The 16,996-nt window shown below is 47.1% G+C and overlaps 3 protein-coding genes across 3 annotated transcripts; 1 reads left to right on the forward strand and 2 right to left on the reverse strand.

Annotated features, from left to right (window-relative positions):
* Positions 1 to 394: 394 nt before the first annotated feature.
* On the reverse strand, positions 395 to 12,820 carry ESS2 (ess-2 splicing factor homolog). The gene is made up of 11 exons (XM_035340797.1): positions 12,653 to 12,820; positions 12,339 to 12,507; positions 11,204 to 11,299; positions 10,440 to 10,606; positions 8,446 to 8,563; positions 7,711 to 7,844; positions 7,457 to 7,559; positions 6,007 to 6,116; positions 4,954 to 5,069; positions 923 to 4,493; positions 395 to 877 (listed from the first exon to the last, which is right to left on the reverse strand). Exons 1-10 carry the CDS (start codon positions 12,770 to 12,772, stop codon positions 4,208 to 4,210), a joined length of 1,419 nt encoding a protein of 472 aa, XP_035196688.1. The 5' UTR covers positions 12,773 to 12,820; the 3' UTR covers positions 395 to 877; positions 923 to 4,207.
* TSSK2 (testis specific serine kinase 2) lies at positions 2,290 to 3,258 on the forward strand. The gene has a single exon (XM_035340908.1). The coding sequence runs from the start codon at positions 2,290 to 2,292 to the stop codon at positions 3,256 to 3,258; it is 969 nt and encodes a 322-aa protein (XP_035196799.1).
* A 53-nt stretch (positions 12,821 to 12,873) lies between the features above and the next one.
* On the reverse strand, positions 12,874 to 15,782 carry GSC2 (goosecoid homeobox 2). Its single transcript, XM_035340798.1, has 3 exons — positions 14,576 to 15,782; positions 13,514 to 13,761; positions 12,874 to 13,082 (listed from the first exon to the last, which is right to left on the reverse strand). The coding sequence occupies exons 1-3, from the start codon at positions 14,871 to 14,873 to the stop codon at positions 12,888 to 12,890; spliced, it is 741 nt and encodes a 246-aa protein (XP_035196689.1). The 5' UTR covers positions 14,874 to 15,782; the 3' UTR covers positions 12,874 to 12,887.
* Between the last annotated feature and the right edge of the window lie 1,214 nt (positions 15,783 to 16,996).

The following is a 16,996-nucleotide window of genomic DNA, read 5'->3' on the forward strand; positions in this document are numbered from 1 at the left end:
CTTCAATCTGGCAGAACCAAGCCTAGGATGTTAGTAAGGTTGTGTAGGTTAATTCACTCCAGGGAAGACAGAACCAACACTGTCCCACAAAATATCTACTGCAATCTGCTTTTAAGCATGAATTGCACGATACAAAACAAACAATTCTTGGATACCCTGTGTCTACATGTCATTCTGTGAGCTGGCAACATCCTGGTATGAGCACAACTAGCCTGAAATACTAGGAAGCGTTCAGCCAAGGCATTTCTGAGTAAAGAAATGCCTGTGAGCGTCAGCTGTAACTAGGGACACTGATTGTCAGAACACTGCGAAATAAATACAAATGTTATCTAAGAACTTCAGTTATTTACCCAGTTCGGTCCTTAAGGGTCACTGAAAACAAGGACACAGTAAATAGATGCTCTTTACATTCATTTGTGAACATCTGAGAAGAGTTTTTGTTTGTTTACCCGAAGAAAAAACTCAGCCCTCAGTTATTTCCAAATTCAAGAAACCAAAAACTATTCATTTCATGCAGTCACAAACCCTAGCAAAGCCGTACTGATCAGTTCCTCTTTACAAGGTGCACTATAAAAAGTCTGTTCACTTGGAAGGGTTTCCTGTTCAGGGATGTGAGTTTTGGAAGTGGCAGCGGAAACCGCGCGAGAGGAAGCTCTCCACCAGGACAAGGCAAACATGCCTGACCTTACAGAGGTCCGCAGGCACTGCTCAAAGAGCTGCCTAAAAATTTCCACAGATATTCCCTGGGTAAAACGTCACCTGATTATAGCTAACGTCAAGACTGCCAAGTGTTACACAGGCTGTCTTGTACTCAGGCGTGGTGCAAGAAGGGCACACATGTGGCTACGCCTGCTTCCTGCTCAAAAGGCGCTCAGGGCTTCTCCAGGCTCGACCGCACAGCAGAAGTGGTGGTCTCACGGACATCAGCTCTTACTAGAACACGCACAGCTCCAAATGGTTAGAACTGCTCTTCATCCTTCTGGTTAATTATAAGGATTAGCCAGAAGTTTCCCAGAAAGGGAGGAAAAAAAAGTTTTTAAAAGCCCCAGAAGTACTGTTTCAGTTCTTCAGGATGATGTTATCCATGCGGAGGGACTGCACGGTTGTCCCTAGCCCTGTGTTGTTCCCATCGCCATCAAGTCTTTGAAGTCAGACACATGGAAGCTGAAAAAGCAAGTTTGAAAAAGCTGAAATCAACACAAAGCCCCAGAGGCTGATGTCAGTAAAGCAATCAACACACAAAACAACAAGAATCCTCCGGTCAGCTCTGAAGAAGGTGCTGTTGGGAGCCTTTCTCAAGAATACCAGAAGCTAGAAGTCAGAACCTCCCAATGAGTAAGGGTTTAAGAAAAAGCCAGATGCAAAGCCCACAAAAAGCAGAAAATCATGACCTACGGAATGGAGGGGCTGAATGAAAACTAAGGATATGAAGTTAAGGGATGGCACATCCTGCCCTTCCAAGCCCCAAGCAAACAAAAAACCCACCACAATTCTTGAACACAACCATTGCAAAGACAAAAACCGGTCCATTGTGGAATGGAAGCATTTAAGAAACTTAACAACCAATCTTTTGTAAACTCAAAAGAACCAAAAGAATTGCTAAGATTTCCATCTGTTAAGTAAGAAAGGAAACCTTCAGCAGTGGAAATATTTTAAGAGTTCTACTTCACTAAATTAAGTTACTTAAGACATTTTTTCAATAGTTGTATGCTTTTTTCTGAACATCATTATGAAAAATTCCTTCGTATTACCCTGGGGAGGAGGGCAAGGGGAGGAAGCTGGCAAACCGAAGACTGAAGAGGAAGATACCCCTAAAGTTCACCCCGTGTGTTTACATTCATCTTCCCATTTAAATGCCACAGATAAATTCCCCACACCCAAATGTGTCTACCAAATTATTTACTGCACAGCTGAGCGCCTGGTTAACACGGTGTTAGATGTAAAAAGATGTAGGTACATTTCAGAAAAAAAAAAACATTTAAGCTGCTTCGACCCTATCAGCAAAACTGAACACAAAGACTGTTCTGTGAAGAAGGTAGAGGACAACCGCTGCCTCCCAGACTCGCCTCCACATTTTACCTCGGATGAGGTCACCCAGGGGCTCTGCAGGACTGGAAGCACCGTTCGGACCGCGGGAGCTGTCTGTGACATCACACAGCGCCCGGTGCCGGGCCGGCCGGCCGCTCGCCAGCAGCTCGGGCAGCCACCATGGTGCGTGGCCACACCACCTGCCACCGCGCATGATGCTCACCAGCACCAGCTCACACGGCTCCCCCCAGCTCTCCCACCATGGATGATGCTGCGGTGCTTGAAAGGAAAGGTTACAGCCTGAGTGTCACGCTGGGAGAAGGCTCGTACGGCAAGGTGAAGTCAGCCTACTGCAACAAGCTGAAATGCAACGTGGCCGTAAAGATAATTGACAAGAGGAAAACTCCTCGGGACTTCCTGGAAAGATTTCTTCCCAGGGAAATAGCTGCTTTGAAACGCTTGCACCACCCGTCGATCATCAAAACCTATGAGATCTTCGAGACATCAAATGGGAGAGTGTACATCATCATGGAGCTGGGGGTAAAGGGAGACCTCCTGGACTACATCAAGATCACAGGAGCCATGAAGGAGGACTTTGCTCGTTTGAAGTTCCAGCAGTTGGCTTCTGCCATCAAGTACTGCCATGACTCAGACCTTGCTCACAGGGACCTGAAATGTGAGAATATCCTTCTCGACAAAGACCTAAATGTCAAGTTATCAGACTTTGGCTTTTCCAAATCCTTGTCTCGGGATGAAAATGGGAGAACTATTCTCAGTAAAACCTTCTGTGGGTCTGCTGCATATGCAGCCCCTGAAGTGCTGCAGGGCATTCCTTGCGACCCCAAGATTTCGGACATATGGAGCCTGGGTGTCATCCTGTATACAATGGTCTACGCGCTAATGCCCTTTGATGATTCTAATGTTAGAAACATGATCTATATTCAGAAACAACACAGGATTCCCTTCCCCAAATCAAAATACCTGACTACAGAGTGCAAGGACCTTATTTACCACTTGCTCCAGCCCGATGCATCACAGAGGCTGTGTATAGATGAAGTTTTGAGACACTCATGGTTGCAGACTCCAAAATCCCAAACCCCTACCTCTCCGCCAGCTGCAGAAATCGGTGAGTGTTCCCAAAGCCTGCATGAGGAAAAGCCTAAGCACAACCAGGAAGCCAAAACCAATTCAGCAGAACAGGAAGGAGAGAAGGCAAATGGATTCTTTTAAAAATCGGTCTAACTTGTGGACTGCTGGTTTTCAACTTGAGCTTCTCTGAACCCTTTAAGAAATAGTCCTCGTCTTTTGCTTTACAAAGTACAGAAACATAAAATACAGTGCATCTGCTGAGCTGAACGAACGCTGCTGTTCTAAAAGACCTGTCTCTGATAAGGTTTGCAGGGACCAGAAGTTACGGTCAAAAGCACATCGGCAAACTTTCAGGTCACAGTGCTGCTGACTGACACACCTCTCACACGTTTCTCAAGTTTCTGATTGTACCAGCTGCAGAATTCAGTAAGTAACAGTGCAGGTTATTAGGAAGTGTGAACTGATGTCTAGAACCGCATGCATACTTTTTTCACAACGTAACAATTCTCTTGACAGGTCCACTGTACACTCAGGAGCATCAGTTTGAACTCCACTTACATTAAACAGAAGCCCTCTAAAATTCTGGGTCGTGTCTCAATATATACATGGTTATATCCTCTCTTCTGCAAAGCACAAGACCAGAGAAGTTTGACAAGCAGGAGGAAAGTCCAGTCCAACCTTTTAGGAAGGCTTACCATGTTTTATAAATAGATATATCTGTACAGAAATGTATTTAAACGCATGGCCATCTTAAAAAAGAGAAATATATCTTTAAAAAATTATCGCTGTTTTCTAAGAGTCCAGACTCTTCTCTGCCAGTGCAGGAAGCATCCTTACGATACAGCAGCCCCGTGTAACACATCCGTGCAGTTCAGAGGGAAGTTATACCACAGCAGAAGATATTTTGCCTCCAAAAAGCACATCACAAAGCTACTTCAGCCACATAGTCTAGACCTGCTCCCAGATCTAGTAACTGCTGCTTTCTGCTCTGGCAGCTGTACCTAGACACCCCTTCTACTGATGGCTCACAACATCCAGCTTGCAGCCAGCTGAGCACAGCTTGCTACGGCCTTGCTGATGACTGGAATATTTACAAGAAATCAGATGCCTTCCTTCTCTTAGGAAGCTGCAGTAAATTGTCTGTGATCGATGTAGAGTCTTGAGAGACTGGTGTCTGAGACACTGTCCTAGACTGCGGGGTGCCTGTGGGTGTCTGAGGCCCGCTTGCTGGGGTCTTGTAACCAGGCGTTCCCGTGTGGGCTGGGGAAGGAGTATAGCTGGCTCGCAGGGCTTTGTCAGTGTATTTACTTGCAGTCCTGTTTACTAGTCGCTGCAAAGCCGGTGACATAGATGGGCTTAGTCCTTTTGGAGTAAGGCTGCAATAGAAAAGACAGTTTTAAAAGATTTTACAGTAAAAATTTGTCATTTATCAGGAATATTATCGATGCTTCCACAGGAGAGTTTGGTGTCCACTCCCTCCACTGACCAGACCCACTGGCTGCAGAAGTCCTGCCTGCAGGTAAATGCAGCCTGTCTCTCTAGAGAGAGACCCAGCCAGGCAAACCGTGTCACACCTCCTCTTAGGGCAGTGAGGCGAGGCACTGATCGGGTGCGCTGCCTGGGTGGCGTGGGGCAGAACCGTAACACTCACCAGAGGGAGTACCAGGAACAACCACCACACACCTTGGGAATTAAGTTCCTTCTTAAAGCTTTTGACTTGACTGCACCTCTGTTCTCCCACCACTCTTCTCATTCCTCCCTTTCTGCGTATGTTGATTTAAACCTTAAAACTTTAAATACCCTTTCCCGATTCCACTGTCAGAACAGAAGTCTCACCTGGCCAAGTTTTCTGTGACTTTTCGAAGAGCCTCTTGCTTCTTTGCTCGGTTTTTAGCTGCCACTTCATTGGCCATCTTGAGTCCTAACCTCTCGCGACGCCCAGGCTCCAGGATCTGTAAATACATCACGTGGTTTATTTACCAAGGCACTAGTATGAGTGCTGTATAAGGGAGACAAAGCACCTCCACGGCTGGATTGCAGCTGACAAGGACCTAAACTGGGGAGGAGTGGAATCAGCCCGCTCTTCTCTGCTGCTACATAAAAGCCAGAGAGGACACAGAGACCTTCAACCTGACTTTGCAAGTAACAAAAATGGTAGAACCAGTTCAGTCAAGGAAGCAGCCATTACCTCTGGCATTTCCTCCCTCCTGCTGTCTCTTGTAGACAAACAATGTCACCTGTGTCTTGCCTAGCCTGGCCCATAGCCAGCCGGCTCTCAGGCAAACACAGCCATAGCTAAACACAGCAGGAAAACCAGTCAAGGACTTTGACGTCTGACAAAACGGAGGTGCACACAGAAAATTACACCTTTCTTAAAACTAAGAATCTCAGACAACTCACATTCAATGACACCAGCAGCAGACAGGTGGCATGCAGGGTCAGGTGCCTTTCGCAAAGCCAGAGTACCTTCCCTACCCTCAAATGATACAGCTGCCTCAGACCGTGACAGAAGTAAATCTTACCATTTCTGCCCATTCGTACATTAAAATCAGAGAAACCAGGCCCCTCTCCAGGTTCCTCCAAAAGCCCCTTCATCTGGGCCCATCACTGAACTTCGAGTTTCACTCTCTTGCCAACTGTGTGTTCCACCTCAGGTACCTTCACTAACTAGCTTTCATGTGGATCCATGGCCACCTCCACCCTCCAAGCAGAACCTAGGTTATTAGTCTCAAGGACTGGAACACAGCCCGGAGATGTGTCACACATCCCACAAGGTTAATCTGTTAGTTACTTGCTTGTCTTTCTCTTCTTAGTCCACCCGCCCCCCCCCCCCCCCCCCCCCCCCAAAAAAAAAAAAAAAAGGACATCTTGACTCCTGACATGAAATACCTTGAAAGCTGGTCCAGGTGTTCGGTCCACATATGGCGTTTCCGACCCATCCAGACGCAAAGGGGTGGTTTCGATTTCACCCCACGTCATGAAAGGAGACTCATTCACACCTAAAAACAAATTTGTAAAGTCATATTCACACAGGACATTTGACTATTTGGCCAGTACACACACACACACGCAAAAAAAAAACATCCGGAGAGCCAAATTATGAAATGCAGCAAATTTATCAAGACACAAATGAGCCCTTCTACTGCTGAGGAAATCACAGCCCACTTGAACAGTGACATGTTGTTCCCATTAAAAAGGCATGACCTTAAACTCCCAGGACTACTTGTGGCTGTGACACCCTCTAGGTTACAACACCCAAGCTGGTCTTTCCATGTGTTTATTTTTCTTTTTGGTATGCTTTTGCTTAGTGAAACTTTTTTTTTTTATGGTATGAGAGCTCCTTTAACTTGGGGAGCTATTTAAAAATAGGGAAATGAGCAATGCTTGTAATAAGCCAAATGTACTCACAATTCACCTGGAGGTTAGCCTGTGCCAACCAGTGACAGCATCTTGCCTAACAGAACCTACGCTGTAGTTGTAGCTAAGAGCCCAGCTAAGTCACGGGCTAGAAAATCCGGCTGTCCAGCATTTAGGCCAGGCATTTACACTGAGGAAAGGAAGCACGCTCCGTATGCCACCTACAGGCTTCTCAGAGGAAACGCCTCACTGTGCTCACCTTCTAGCACAGCGATAAAAGGCAGGGAAACCCACACTGGTGAGGAACAGCTCAAAAGGTGGATATCGTATCTGAAGTAGAAGAAAATAACCAGTATATCCTAACCAAAAGTATCCCAAAGCTAATGTATCCAAACAAACTCAGTCTGTTCCACACAAACGTATTGAGATGAAGAGAAGAAATAGGAAGGAGGAAAATACCACGTTACACTGTGAAGCCAGTGAGATACAATATATCCCTATAAGCTGGGCCAAATCACCGCTCAAACTACAGGACACATGAACAGCAATGCCCCCGACTTTGTAAAAGGGCCAACTAAACTTGTTGGAAGTTTAATGTTTGAATTTCTATCTTTAAGCACTAGAGAAGCCTCACCCAGAGATTAAAAGAAAATAATAGCAGCCACTGAATGCCAGGTGCAGGTTGCCTAGGATGGCTCACCCCTCTAGAGGATACCTGTGCAATGGCAGAGCAGCTTGCTCAGAGCCTCTGGTACTGCGTGACTTTTAATCACTGCATCAAACTGGCACACACGGTACACAAGTCACCAGCACATGAGACATATACAGCCTTACCTCATCTAAACAAAAACAATACTCCAGGGCTGAACAAACAAGTGCAGCAGCAGTCCTCTTAAACCAGGGGAGAAAAAAACAAACAAACAAACAAAAAATGAAATAAAAATCCACCACCACCAAAGACCCAGCAACAACGAACTCTTACCAGGGGCAGGAGAGGGAGTAGCCACGAATCCGTATCCGTTCACTTTTGGAGACTCCTGGGGTATCAGCTCCTTCCCATCTGGTCCCACTTTGCCCTGTTTGTACTGAAACAATAAAAGACAATGTCATTCATCTGCCTGTAGAGAAAGGTGCCAGTCAGCTGTATCAAGCACACACACAGTTCTCCTGGTTGACAAACAACATCAAGAGTGCAGTTCTAAAAGGCTTAGGTGAGAAGCAGTAAAATTATCCAACCTGAGCATTGAGGGCTGCAGCTTGCTGGAGCTGGGATTTGCTCACGGCTTGGCTAAAAGGGTCCTTCACAAACCGAGTGTTTCGATGGACAACTTCCCTGGGCTTCTTAAATGTATTCTCCTCATCAGGTACACCTGGAAAAGCAGGAAGTCTTTTATAGGAGGGCTCAGGTACCACCAGGATACGATTTGTAACACAAAAAAAGATAAGTTAAGATCAGGGGTTTTTTAGTTTGGTTGGTTGTGTTTTTGTTTTGTTTTTATTAAAGAAAACAGTCAGCTATACTTTATTTTCTCTACTTCCCTTTTTTGCAGAAATTATCAGTTGTATATTTATAGCCAGAAAGGAAGCTACAAAATGAGGTAGTTTTCTATAATAACCAAGGGACCAAGAAACAAAAGGAGCATTCTTTGAGAAGCAATGAATGAATAAAGATGACAAAAAAATGCTTATAAGATAAACCAAACTGGAAATGTCTATGGCTCCTGTAAACAAGCACTTCTGTAATATGTTCAGTGATCATGTTCAATGACAGAACGTGCTCAAGCTTTGCAATCAGAGGCAATTAAGCAAGATCCCAAGAACAGGGTGGGGCACAGAAGACTAAGGACTGCACGTTTCTGAGCTCCACAGACTAAATAGTGGAAAGAGCTGGTCCGTCATCTACAGAAGTGCTATAAACACTGCTTGGAGTCAACCCACCTAGACCAATGCATCTCCTGAGAGATGCCTCACCTGTTGGATAATACATGAGGGTGTTTCGAGCAGTGTACTCCCAGGTCTCCAACCCAGCTTTCACATTCTCCAGGGCTTGCTGCTCCGCTGAAGGAAGTGCCAGGTTTTCATTTCGTCGCTGAAAGGATGTAAAAAAAAATAAAAATAAAAAAATCAGGTATGAAACAGATTCCTGCTATCTTTTAATCAGGCATATACACCACTTGGAGAGCTCAATCACCAGCTCAGCTACATGTCCTAACAAACTTCGCACCTGCATGGCACGAGCTCCCTCTCTCTAGCAACTGGCACTTGAGAAAACATCCTGTCCCCCCAGTGAGCTTTGCAAACAAAAACTCCGTATGAAGTTCTGGTATAAAATCAAGTGAAGATTAAAGATTTCTCAGAAAGATTATGACAACTACATCTTGCAACAACACTTAGAATGGTTCAAGCTTTTTCTCTAACCTAGTAATCAAAATTAAAATGAAGCCTTCATCACTAAAAAAGGGAACAGCAAGACATGCTATGTGTCTTTAATAAAGGCAGTCAACAAGGCCAAAGAGAGTAACCTTGGGAGAATCTTTGTACCATCCCAGTCTCACGCAAAATGTATTAGCTGACATAAGAAGTAAGAAAGAGCAGAAACTGCTTGAATACTCAGAGACTTGGTAACCTTTTCCACAGGAATACAGCTATGGAAGTATTTGCCATATTCACATGATTACCTGCATGCCAGTACCAGCATAGTAGCATCACTGATACAAGAAGCTAGCAGAATACAGTCAGCCACTGATGAGTTACAACACTTCTTATTTTTTCCACACTACAATTTGACAATACTACCAGAACAGATTAACTGGTATCATCCAGAGGTACCATCCATATACATTTATAAAGCAGCATCGTTGCTGAACGCATCAAATGAGGCCAAGGCGTCTGCTCCACAAGCAGGCATGCTGTGCGAGGAAGAGCAAGGTCCGAACACACAGCGCTGCCTGACAAGAAGACACGGAGCACCAGCACCAGGCTGGCTCTGACAACTTTGCCTTGACCCAAAACAATCCCCTTGGGGATGTTCTGCTGCATGCCTTTTAGTTCTGATTTAAAGCATTCTAGCCAGGAAGACACACAAGGGTCCACAGAGGGCACCGGTACTGAAGAGGCTGAGGCTTCACATCAGCTGGGATTAAAAAAAAAAAAAACAAAACCAAAAACCACAATGGCAAACCTCACTTATGTGTTAGTGCCAAACTTCATTAAAGAGGCATAACAGCTCACATCCACATTGACACACCTGGCAACAGCGTGAGCTGCTCACTACTGATCTAGAAAGACTGACACGGCAGCCCCAAACAGCTCCTGTATTAAGCTAGCTGAGGAAGGCAGCACGACCAGCCACACTCTGTGTGGTATTTCACATCAGCAGTTAAACAGATTATTACTGATAACAGACACAGAAAACTGAAATGAGAAAAACGATCTATCTGCAAATGATAAATGGCTGATGGACAAACACGAGGGGCTGTACTTCAGCTGCTTGTTTGATATTGCTGCTTCTGGAAGAGACTGCCAGGAACACTCACACGCGTACCTAGTGCTGTGCTTCCCAGGCTCAGAGCCCCAGGCAGAGAGAGATCTTCAGTGACTTATGTCACTTATGTCACTGAAGACTATCCTTGTATTACAGAAGGGAAAAACAGGACTTCAAAACGAAGCAGTCAGCTATCACAAAAGCCAGAAAACTCAGGCTTAGCTCAGCTGTAGATGTGATCCCTCCATGCACCTGCTATTCAAAATCAAGTCCTTTCTATTCTAATTCAATAATGAGTAATTCATCAGCCTAGCTCGACAGCCCCATATGCAAAACCAATGAATTCTCCTGTTATTTACATTAGGTTTTGAGAACAAATTAAGATACTACACTATTTAATCAATCAAGAAATACAGAAAAATGGCATTTCCGTGTTGTGCCATTTTGGAAGAGCAGAGATACACGTGAGCCATATCCTTACCTGGGTGTACTCCTCTTCTGCATTGTACAGCCAAGCATGCTTGACTTTCTCCTTCTCTTTGGCCACTTCCATGATCTGCTCAAATGAAGCATTATCTTCACTCGTGTGTTTTGCTAAGAAGCTGTCCAAACTGGGAAGTGCATCTTTATCGTCTTTTTCTGCTTCTCCTGACAAGAGGAGGGAAAAAGCCTGAGAAAGGTTAATACCTCCCTTTCTATAAGGGACCTACACATAACTCGTAATCCCTTCTGAGAGCTAGCCTTCTACTGACCCACTAATAATTAGACCTAGTGAAAAAAGTATACACATGCAGAGTGGTACAATATTAATTTTTTGGAAGACATAACCAATTTTCACGTAAAGGCTTTTACAGCATTTATAGCTATTTGTGTTAAAAGGAAAATGTACAAGTGGACAGCTGCTAGCAGACATTGGTAGTACGCTATACAAATATCTCTACCCCTGCCATCGTTGCTTATTGACCCTAATTTCAGGTGACACAGGAAAAAATTACTACTTTCAAAGAAATCAACTGAATTAAGAATTTACACTACCCTAAAGAGACCCATAACTGATAATTCACACACCTGATACGAAACACTGCATCAAGCCCAACTTCCAAGTTATCCTTCTCACTTATTTAGAAGGTTAAAAGAAACTGCTTAAACATCAGCTAAGTACCCAAAACCTTCCCAGGAGACTGAGCTCACAAACATATCTTCCTGCTGCTGAAGAATTCAGCTACAGGAACATCATTCTCCTACCTTCCTCTGTAGCTTTGATGCCAGCTTTGGATTTATTCCCCAGTGGAAGACCACCTGGATGCATTTCTGGGGTTTCAAATGTGGCTGGAGTAACATCTGAGACAGAAACAAGAAGGTTCACATGGTTACCAGAGCACAGAACTGGACATTTGCTGTGATGTCTTGCCCCACAGTATGGGTCACATACAAAATACTGAACAAGATTTTGCTCTAAGGCTTTTTTTTTTTTTTTTCCCTGCTGAGAAAAATACACAGGAGAGCCAAGGCCCCATGTATTTGCCATCCTATGTACAGCTTTCATCAGAAGCAGCAGCGTGAGCTTGTTAACAAACGTAACCCAGGTGCTGCTGGCACCTATGGTAGGGATAGAAAGGAAGCCACTTGGTGACGTGTGTTCTTTTGCCATGAAAAGGCTAGTTACCTAAACTGTGCAGCTAGAGCTCATCCAGGCTTTAGCATAAAACATAGCTGAACTCAAAGTGAAAGCAAACATACAACAAGGCATCAGATGACAGTCACGAACTTTCAACAACTTCCATCCTAAATATATGAAAATCTTCTTTACCCCTAAATATATGAAAATCTTCTTTACCTACATTTGCAACAAAAAAAAACCTAAAGCTATAATAATGACTGAGAACATACCCTAGAGCTTCTGATACTGTCATATTGCAAGTCAGAACATGTAACTTTCCCTGGAGCACACGAGCTTGACAAAAGGTGGCTCTGAGTTATGGGTACCCTGCAGCTGTTTCTGCCCCACTCCCCCAACAGCACTCCTTCTAAAAGGCATTACTAAACACCATGAAATAGAAATTCAGCACCAGTCATCAGATGCTGGCTGCTGCTGCCCGCGGTATGCTAAAGAATCAAGACTGACGTTACATGGCACTTCAGATAACCACTGCCAGCACAAAGTTAGGTAAAAGAGTAATAATATTAAATATAAAACCTTTCACCTTAAAGCTAATAAATAATAATAATAACAATAAAATAAAATCCCGAACAGTTATACAGACTTTTTTCTTTCTTGCATAGTCCACAGCATAAAAAGACAAAGCGCAAGGTTTTTTTTGTAGAAGGCACCTATGCTCTCAGCTTAAACATTAGGCCGGCCCCGGTGCGCGGTTCTTACACGGCACAGGGGTGTCCCTCGACGATCTGCCCAGCGAGGAGCCAAACTTAATAGCGATTTGCCTCATCTTCTCCAAGTCACCGTTTTCCTCAGCCTCCAGATATTCCTTCTGCGCTCGCAGCTTCTCCACGTCGGGAAAGAAGTCCCGCTGGATGATCTTCTCTAAACTCTGCAAGCAGGGAGAAAAAAAAACACACATAAACAAACCGCGGGGACCCCGGGGGCGGCCGCGCACGGGCGCACGGGCCGGGCCCAGGCTAGGCCGCGAGCACCCGGGGAAGCAGCGAGCTGGGCCGGCCGCGCCCGCCGCCCACCTCGATGTACGCCTCCTCGTCCAGGATCTTCTTGGGGGCCGGCCGGGCCGCCGCCGCCTCCCTCTCGGCCGCCACGGGCACCAAGGCCCCGGCGGAGGCCGCGGGAGCCGCCGCCATCATGGCGCCTCCTCAGCCGCCGTAGCCGCCGCGCGGTGACGTCACGGCGCCCCCTGGCGGCCCGTTGCCGTGGCAACGGCGCGGCCTGGCCCTAACGCCCCCCCCTCCGGCCTGCGGCCTACCCGGGGCGCCCGCCGAGCGCCGTGCCCCGAGCCGGGGCCGGGAAGGGCCGTGCCGCCTCGCCGCCGTCCTCTCGGCTGCCCCGACCGCAGGGGACTCCGGCTGGGGGGTCCTTGGTGCCCTGCAGGCCCAGCGCCGCGGCGGACGCCCTTTTCTGGTGCCGCCACTTGGCCCGGCGGTTCTTAAACCAGACCTGGAAGTGTGAAACAAGAAGTGAACACCCGCTGCGATCAGTGCGATTCCCCACATCAACCTTCCCCTACAATAAATGTAACACAAAGTGTAATCAGCGCTCCCCGAGGGATGGCATACATAAGGGACACAGGCTCAGGTGGGGGCCAGGAGCAGGACCGGGCACATCCATGTTGGTATGGGTGATTCTGTCACAGACAGGGTGCATTTATGGCACCAAAAGCCAGAATAAATAACCCAGCCGAGCAGTTTTGTACTCTTCCATTACTTGCCAAACCTAAACTGTGTTTTATAAAATACCCAAGAAAGGTTTTACAGCGAAGCCCTGCAAAAAAAGACAGCAAAATGCCTCAGTCTGTGTTCTCCCAGGGTGACAGCAGGCAGAGAGGCACAACGCTCCTCCTGGCACCTCTCAGGGCTGCAGGACCTCACCTCCACCCTCTCCTCCTTCAGCTGGATGCGGTTCGCCAGGTGCTCTCTGGTGATGACGTCCGGGTACTGGTTCTGGTGGAAAAGTGTTTCCAGGGCCTGCAGCTGGTCCTCGGTGAATATGGTGCGATGGCGGCGCGTGCGGCGCTGGATCTGCTGGAAAGCCTGCAGCTCGCTCGGGCTGCCCTGGGGACTCCTGCAGGCTCTGGCTGCCGAGTGAAGCAGCCGCATGGGCCAGGGGAACCTGGCGTCTGCAAGGAGAGGGATGGATGGTCAGCGCCATGGGGACAAGGGGCTAAAACGCAGCCCTGGGTCAAGGCAGGTCAGGCACAGACTGCATCCACCCCTGTGAGGTGGAAGGAACACAGCCAGCCAGCTGGCATGGATGAAAAGCTGCACGATCATGATGCATGGGTGAGAAGGGCTTAGGGTGGCACTCAGGGAAAAGTGTACAGGCAGGGAGCACTGGTGATGTTTTCCTTGTTTACTTGCCAATTACACAGTGGCCAGCTCCAGAAAATGACTGGAAACTTACAGAGTGGATAGAAGTTGTGACTCCATCATGACTTGGGGGATTTCTGAAATTCAGGATATTTTTGAACCACATGCTTGAGGTTTTCTACTCTTTTTTTTTTTTTTTTTTTTTTTTTTTTTCTCTCCAGATGCAGCAGTTTTACTAGATGTAACCAAAAATATCTTTCCCTTAAAGGATAAGTGAGGTTTCCGAGGGTGGGCTGCATCATGAAAATCAGGCACAGCTCTGTGCACAGGCAGCATGACCATGGGGCCCCACACTCCCTGAAGAACTTCCACCCCTGGAAAGATCAGACTCTCTGTGTGTTTTACAATAACACAGACATACCTGGTGATAAATAACACCTGTTGTTTTTAAAACCCTGGCAGCATTGCAGGTAAGGTGCCTGCTCTCACCAGCCACAATGAGAACAGATCCGGCAGGCCACGTAGTACTGTGCTGTCACGCAATGCCCAGCATTCCCCCCCTACCCAGTGTCAGCACCAGCCCCTCCACAAGCTTTGCACAGCACATCAACCCCAACCACTCACCCAGCCAACTCGGAGAGTCCTGCAGGGGCCTGGCACTCGTGTGGGAGCAGCAGCAGCAGTTGCAACCCGCACCTTCCAGCTCTTCCTCCTCCTCCTCCTCTTCCTGCAGGTTGCTGGCGGTGATGGCCTCCAGCTGGCACAGTCCTTTGGGTGTGCAGTCCAAGATGCCCTGGAGGCAGAGCGGAACCAGGACCTGGGAGCTCCTCTCCACTGGGCTGGAGAGGATGTTCTCAATGCTGAACGAGCACTGCAGACCCCTCCTGCCCGAGCCGGTGTCTGGTGCTGGCTCTGCAGACATCCTCAGCCGGGAGCAGCGGCCGTGGGAACAGGAGCTCACACTGAGCAGGGTCTGCTCTCTGTGCACTGACTCTGGAGTGGGGTCTTGCAAGGAAAAAAGGCAGCTTACATAGCCTTCAAAGCAGACCAGTGAGGCTATCCAGAATCACTGCTTTGTCCCGGAGTTTCAAGTGACTGTCATTCTTGCAGCAGAGTTTTTATTTTATACACACATGCACTTTTTCTCCCTCTAACCTAACTGCTTTATGACTGAAGCCACCTAAATATATATGGAGAGATATAATCCTTTTGGAAAGAAAACCGTAAACCCCCTTGTGAATAAAATAAATTCTAACTAATCTTGGCGGCTTTGTGAAGGGTTAGTGTGGATCTAAGATTTAGCTAATCCCACAAAAATGACTCCAGAAGGAAATCTGATTTCTCCATCTCGGGTGTAGATTTGAGGCGGTTATGATCTCCATTGTGCCAGAGCCTCCAATTCAGGGCAGGGGGAGGACAGCCGTTCCCAGCCCAGAAATGGACCAGAGGATTAACTCCTTAAAAGAAGCAAATTATCCCTTTCTCTGGCCAAATGAAAGCTTTCCCATCAAAAGAGAGCTGTCATATCATACAATATGAGAGAGAATAGAGTTCAGCTTAATAAAAAGGCATTTTTAAGGATAGCATAGCCTTGGCTGCACCAGAACTCTCTGCAAAAGTTGATTTATTTTCTGCTGAGAGCAGAGAAATTGTATTTTCCCTCCTTCTTCTTTCCCCTACCTCCATTGCCCTAATCAGAGTAATAATACAGATGCTTTGCATATATCTAACATGCTCTTTGTGAGGATTCAAATCCCTTAATAAATTAGATAAGTGGCAGCTCACGGCAGCTCAGTGGCATACAGCCACCTCCATACAGCTGCCTGTGAGGGGACAGTAGAGGATCCTCCCCCTCTACTCTGCCCTGGTCAGGCCTCACCTGGAGTACTGTGTCCAATTCTGGGCTCCCCAGTACAAAAAAGTACAAAAAAGACAGGGACCTCCTGGAAAGAGTGCAGCGGAGGGCCACAAAAATGATACGGGGCCTGGAGCATCTTCCCTATGAAGAAAGGCTGAGAGACCTGGGTCTGTTCAGCCTGGAGAAGAGAAGACTGAGAGGGGATCTCATCAATGTGTATAAATACCTGAGGGGTGGGAGACAGAAGGATGTAGCTAACCTGTTCTCAGTGGTTTGTGGGGATAGAACAAGGGGCAACGGCCGCAAAATAGACCACAGGAAGTCCCGCAGCGACATGAGAAAGAACTTCATGGTGAGGGTGATGGAGCACTGGGACAGGCTGCCTAGAGAGGCTGTGGAGTCTCCTTCTCTGGAGATATTCAAGGCCCGTCTGGACGCCTACCTGGGCAGCCTGCTCTAGGGAACCTGCTTTGGCAGGGGGGTTGGACCCGATGATCTTTCGAGGTCCCTTCCAACCCCTACAGTTCTGTGATTCTGTGATTCTGTGACAGGTGGGCCCTGTACCCGCTGGGCATTTGGAGGTGATGGAAGGGAAGAGCACTGTTTCTTCACGCACGTAGGTGGCCCTGCCACAGCTCGTGGGGAAATGTGGCAATGTACCACAGCTGACATTGCAGAATACCAAGGGCAAGCCCAAAGCAGCCAGAGCCGGGCTGGCCAAGGTCAAGTGCTTACAGAAACAGAATGGCCAAGCAGGATGTGCGAAATGTCATCTGGGGCATCCCTCTTACTGAAAACCCTACTGAGGGTCAGGCCAGACACAGCTAAATACTTCTAAAACCTGGTGGCCCAGAATTTAACCACTGGTTTTATGACTGTAGTGGGGCAACAAGGCTTCTGCAAAATTTGTTGGTTCAGTTACCAACTTCTGCCAGAAACAGGACCTCTGGGGAGGTGATATTCCAAGAGTGGTCTGGGACTCATCACAGGTGAGGTTCTCATGCTGGGCCCTGTAAGAAAAACCAGCCAGGGCTGGTGGGCACAGTCTCTCCAGGAGAGGGGAGACCTTCTGCATCAGCCTAGCGTGAGACACTTCAGCATTAGAAATGTCCTGTTTCTTATGAGGGTTTAGCATTTTGTCACAGCTGCCACAGCATACATCACGGGGGAAAGAAGGGGCTTTGTAA

Source organism: Oxyura jamaicensis, chromosome 15 (assembly GCF_011077185.1).
Source record: "Oxyura jamaicensis isolate SHBP4307 breed ruddy duck chromosome 15, BPBGC_Ojam_1.0, whole genome shotgun sequence".
NCBI lineage: Eukaryota > Metazoa > Chordata > Aves > Anseriformes > Anatidae > Oxyura > Oxyura jamaicensis.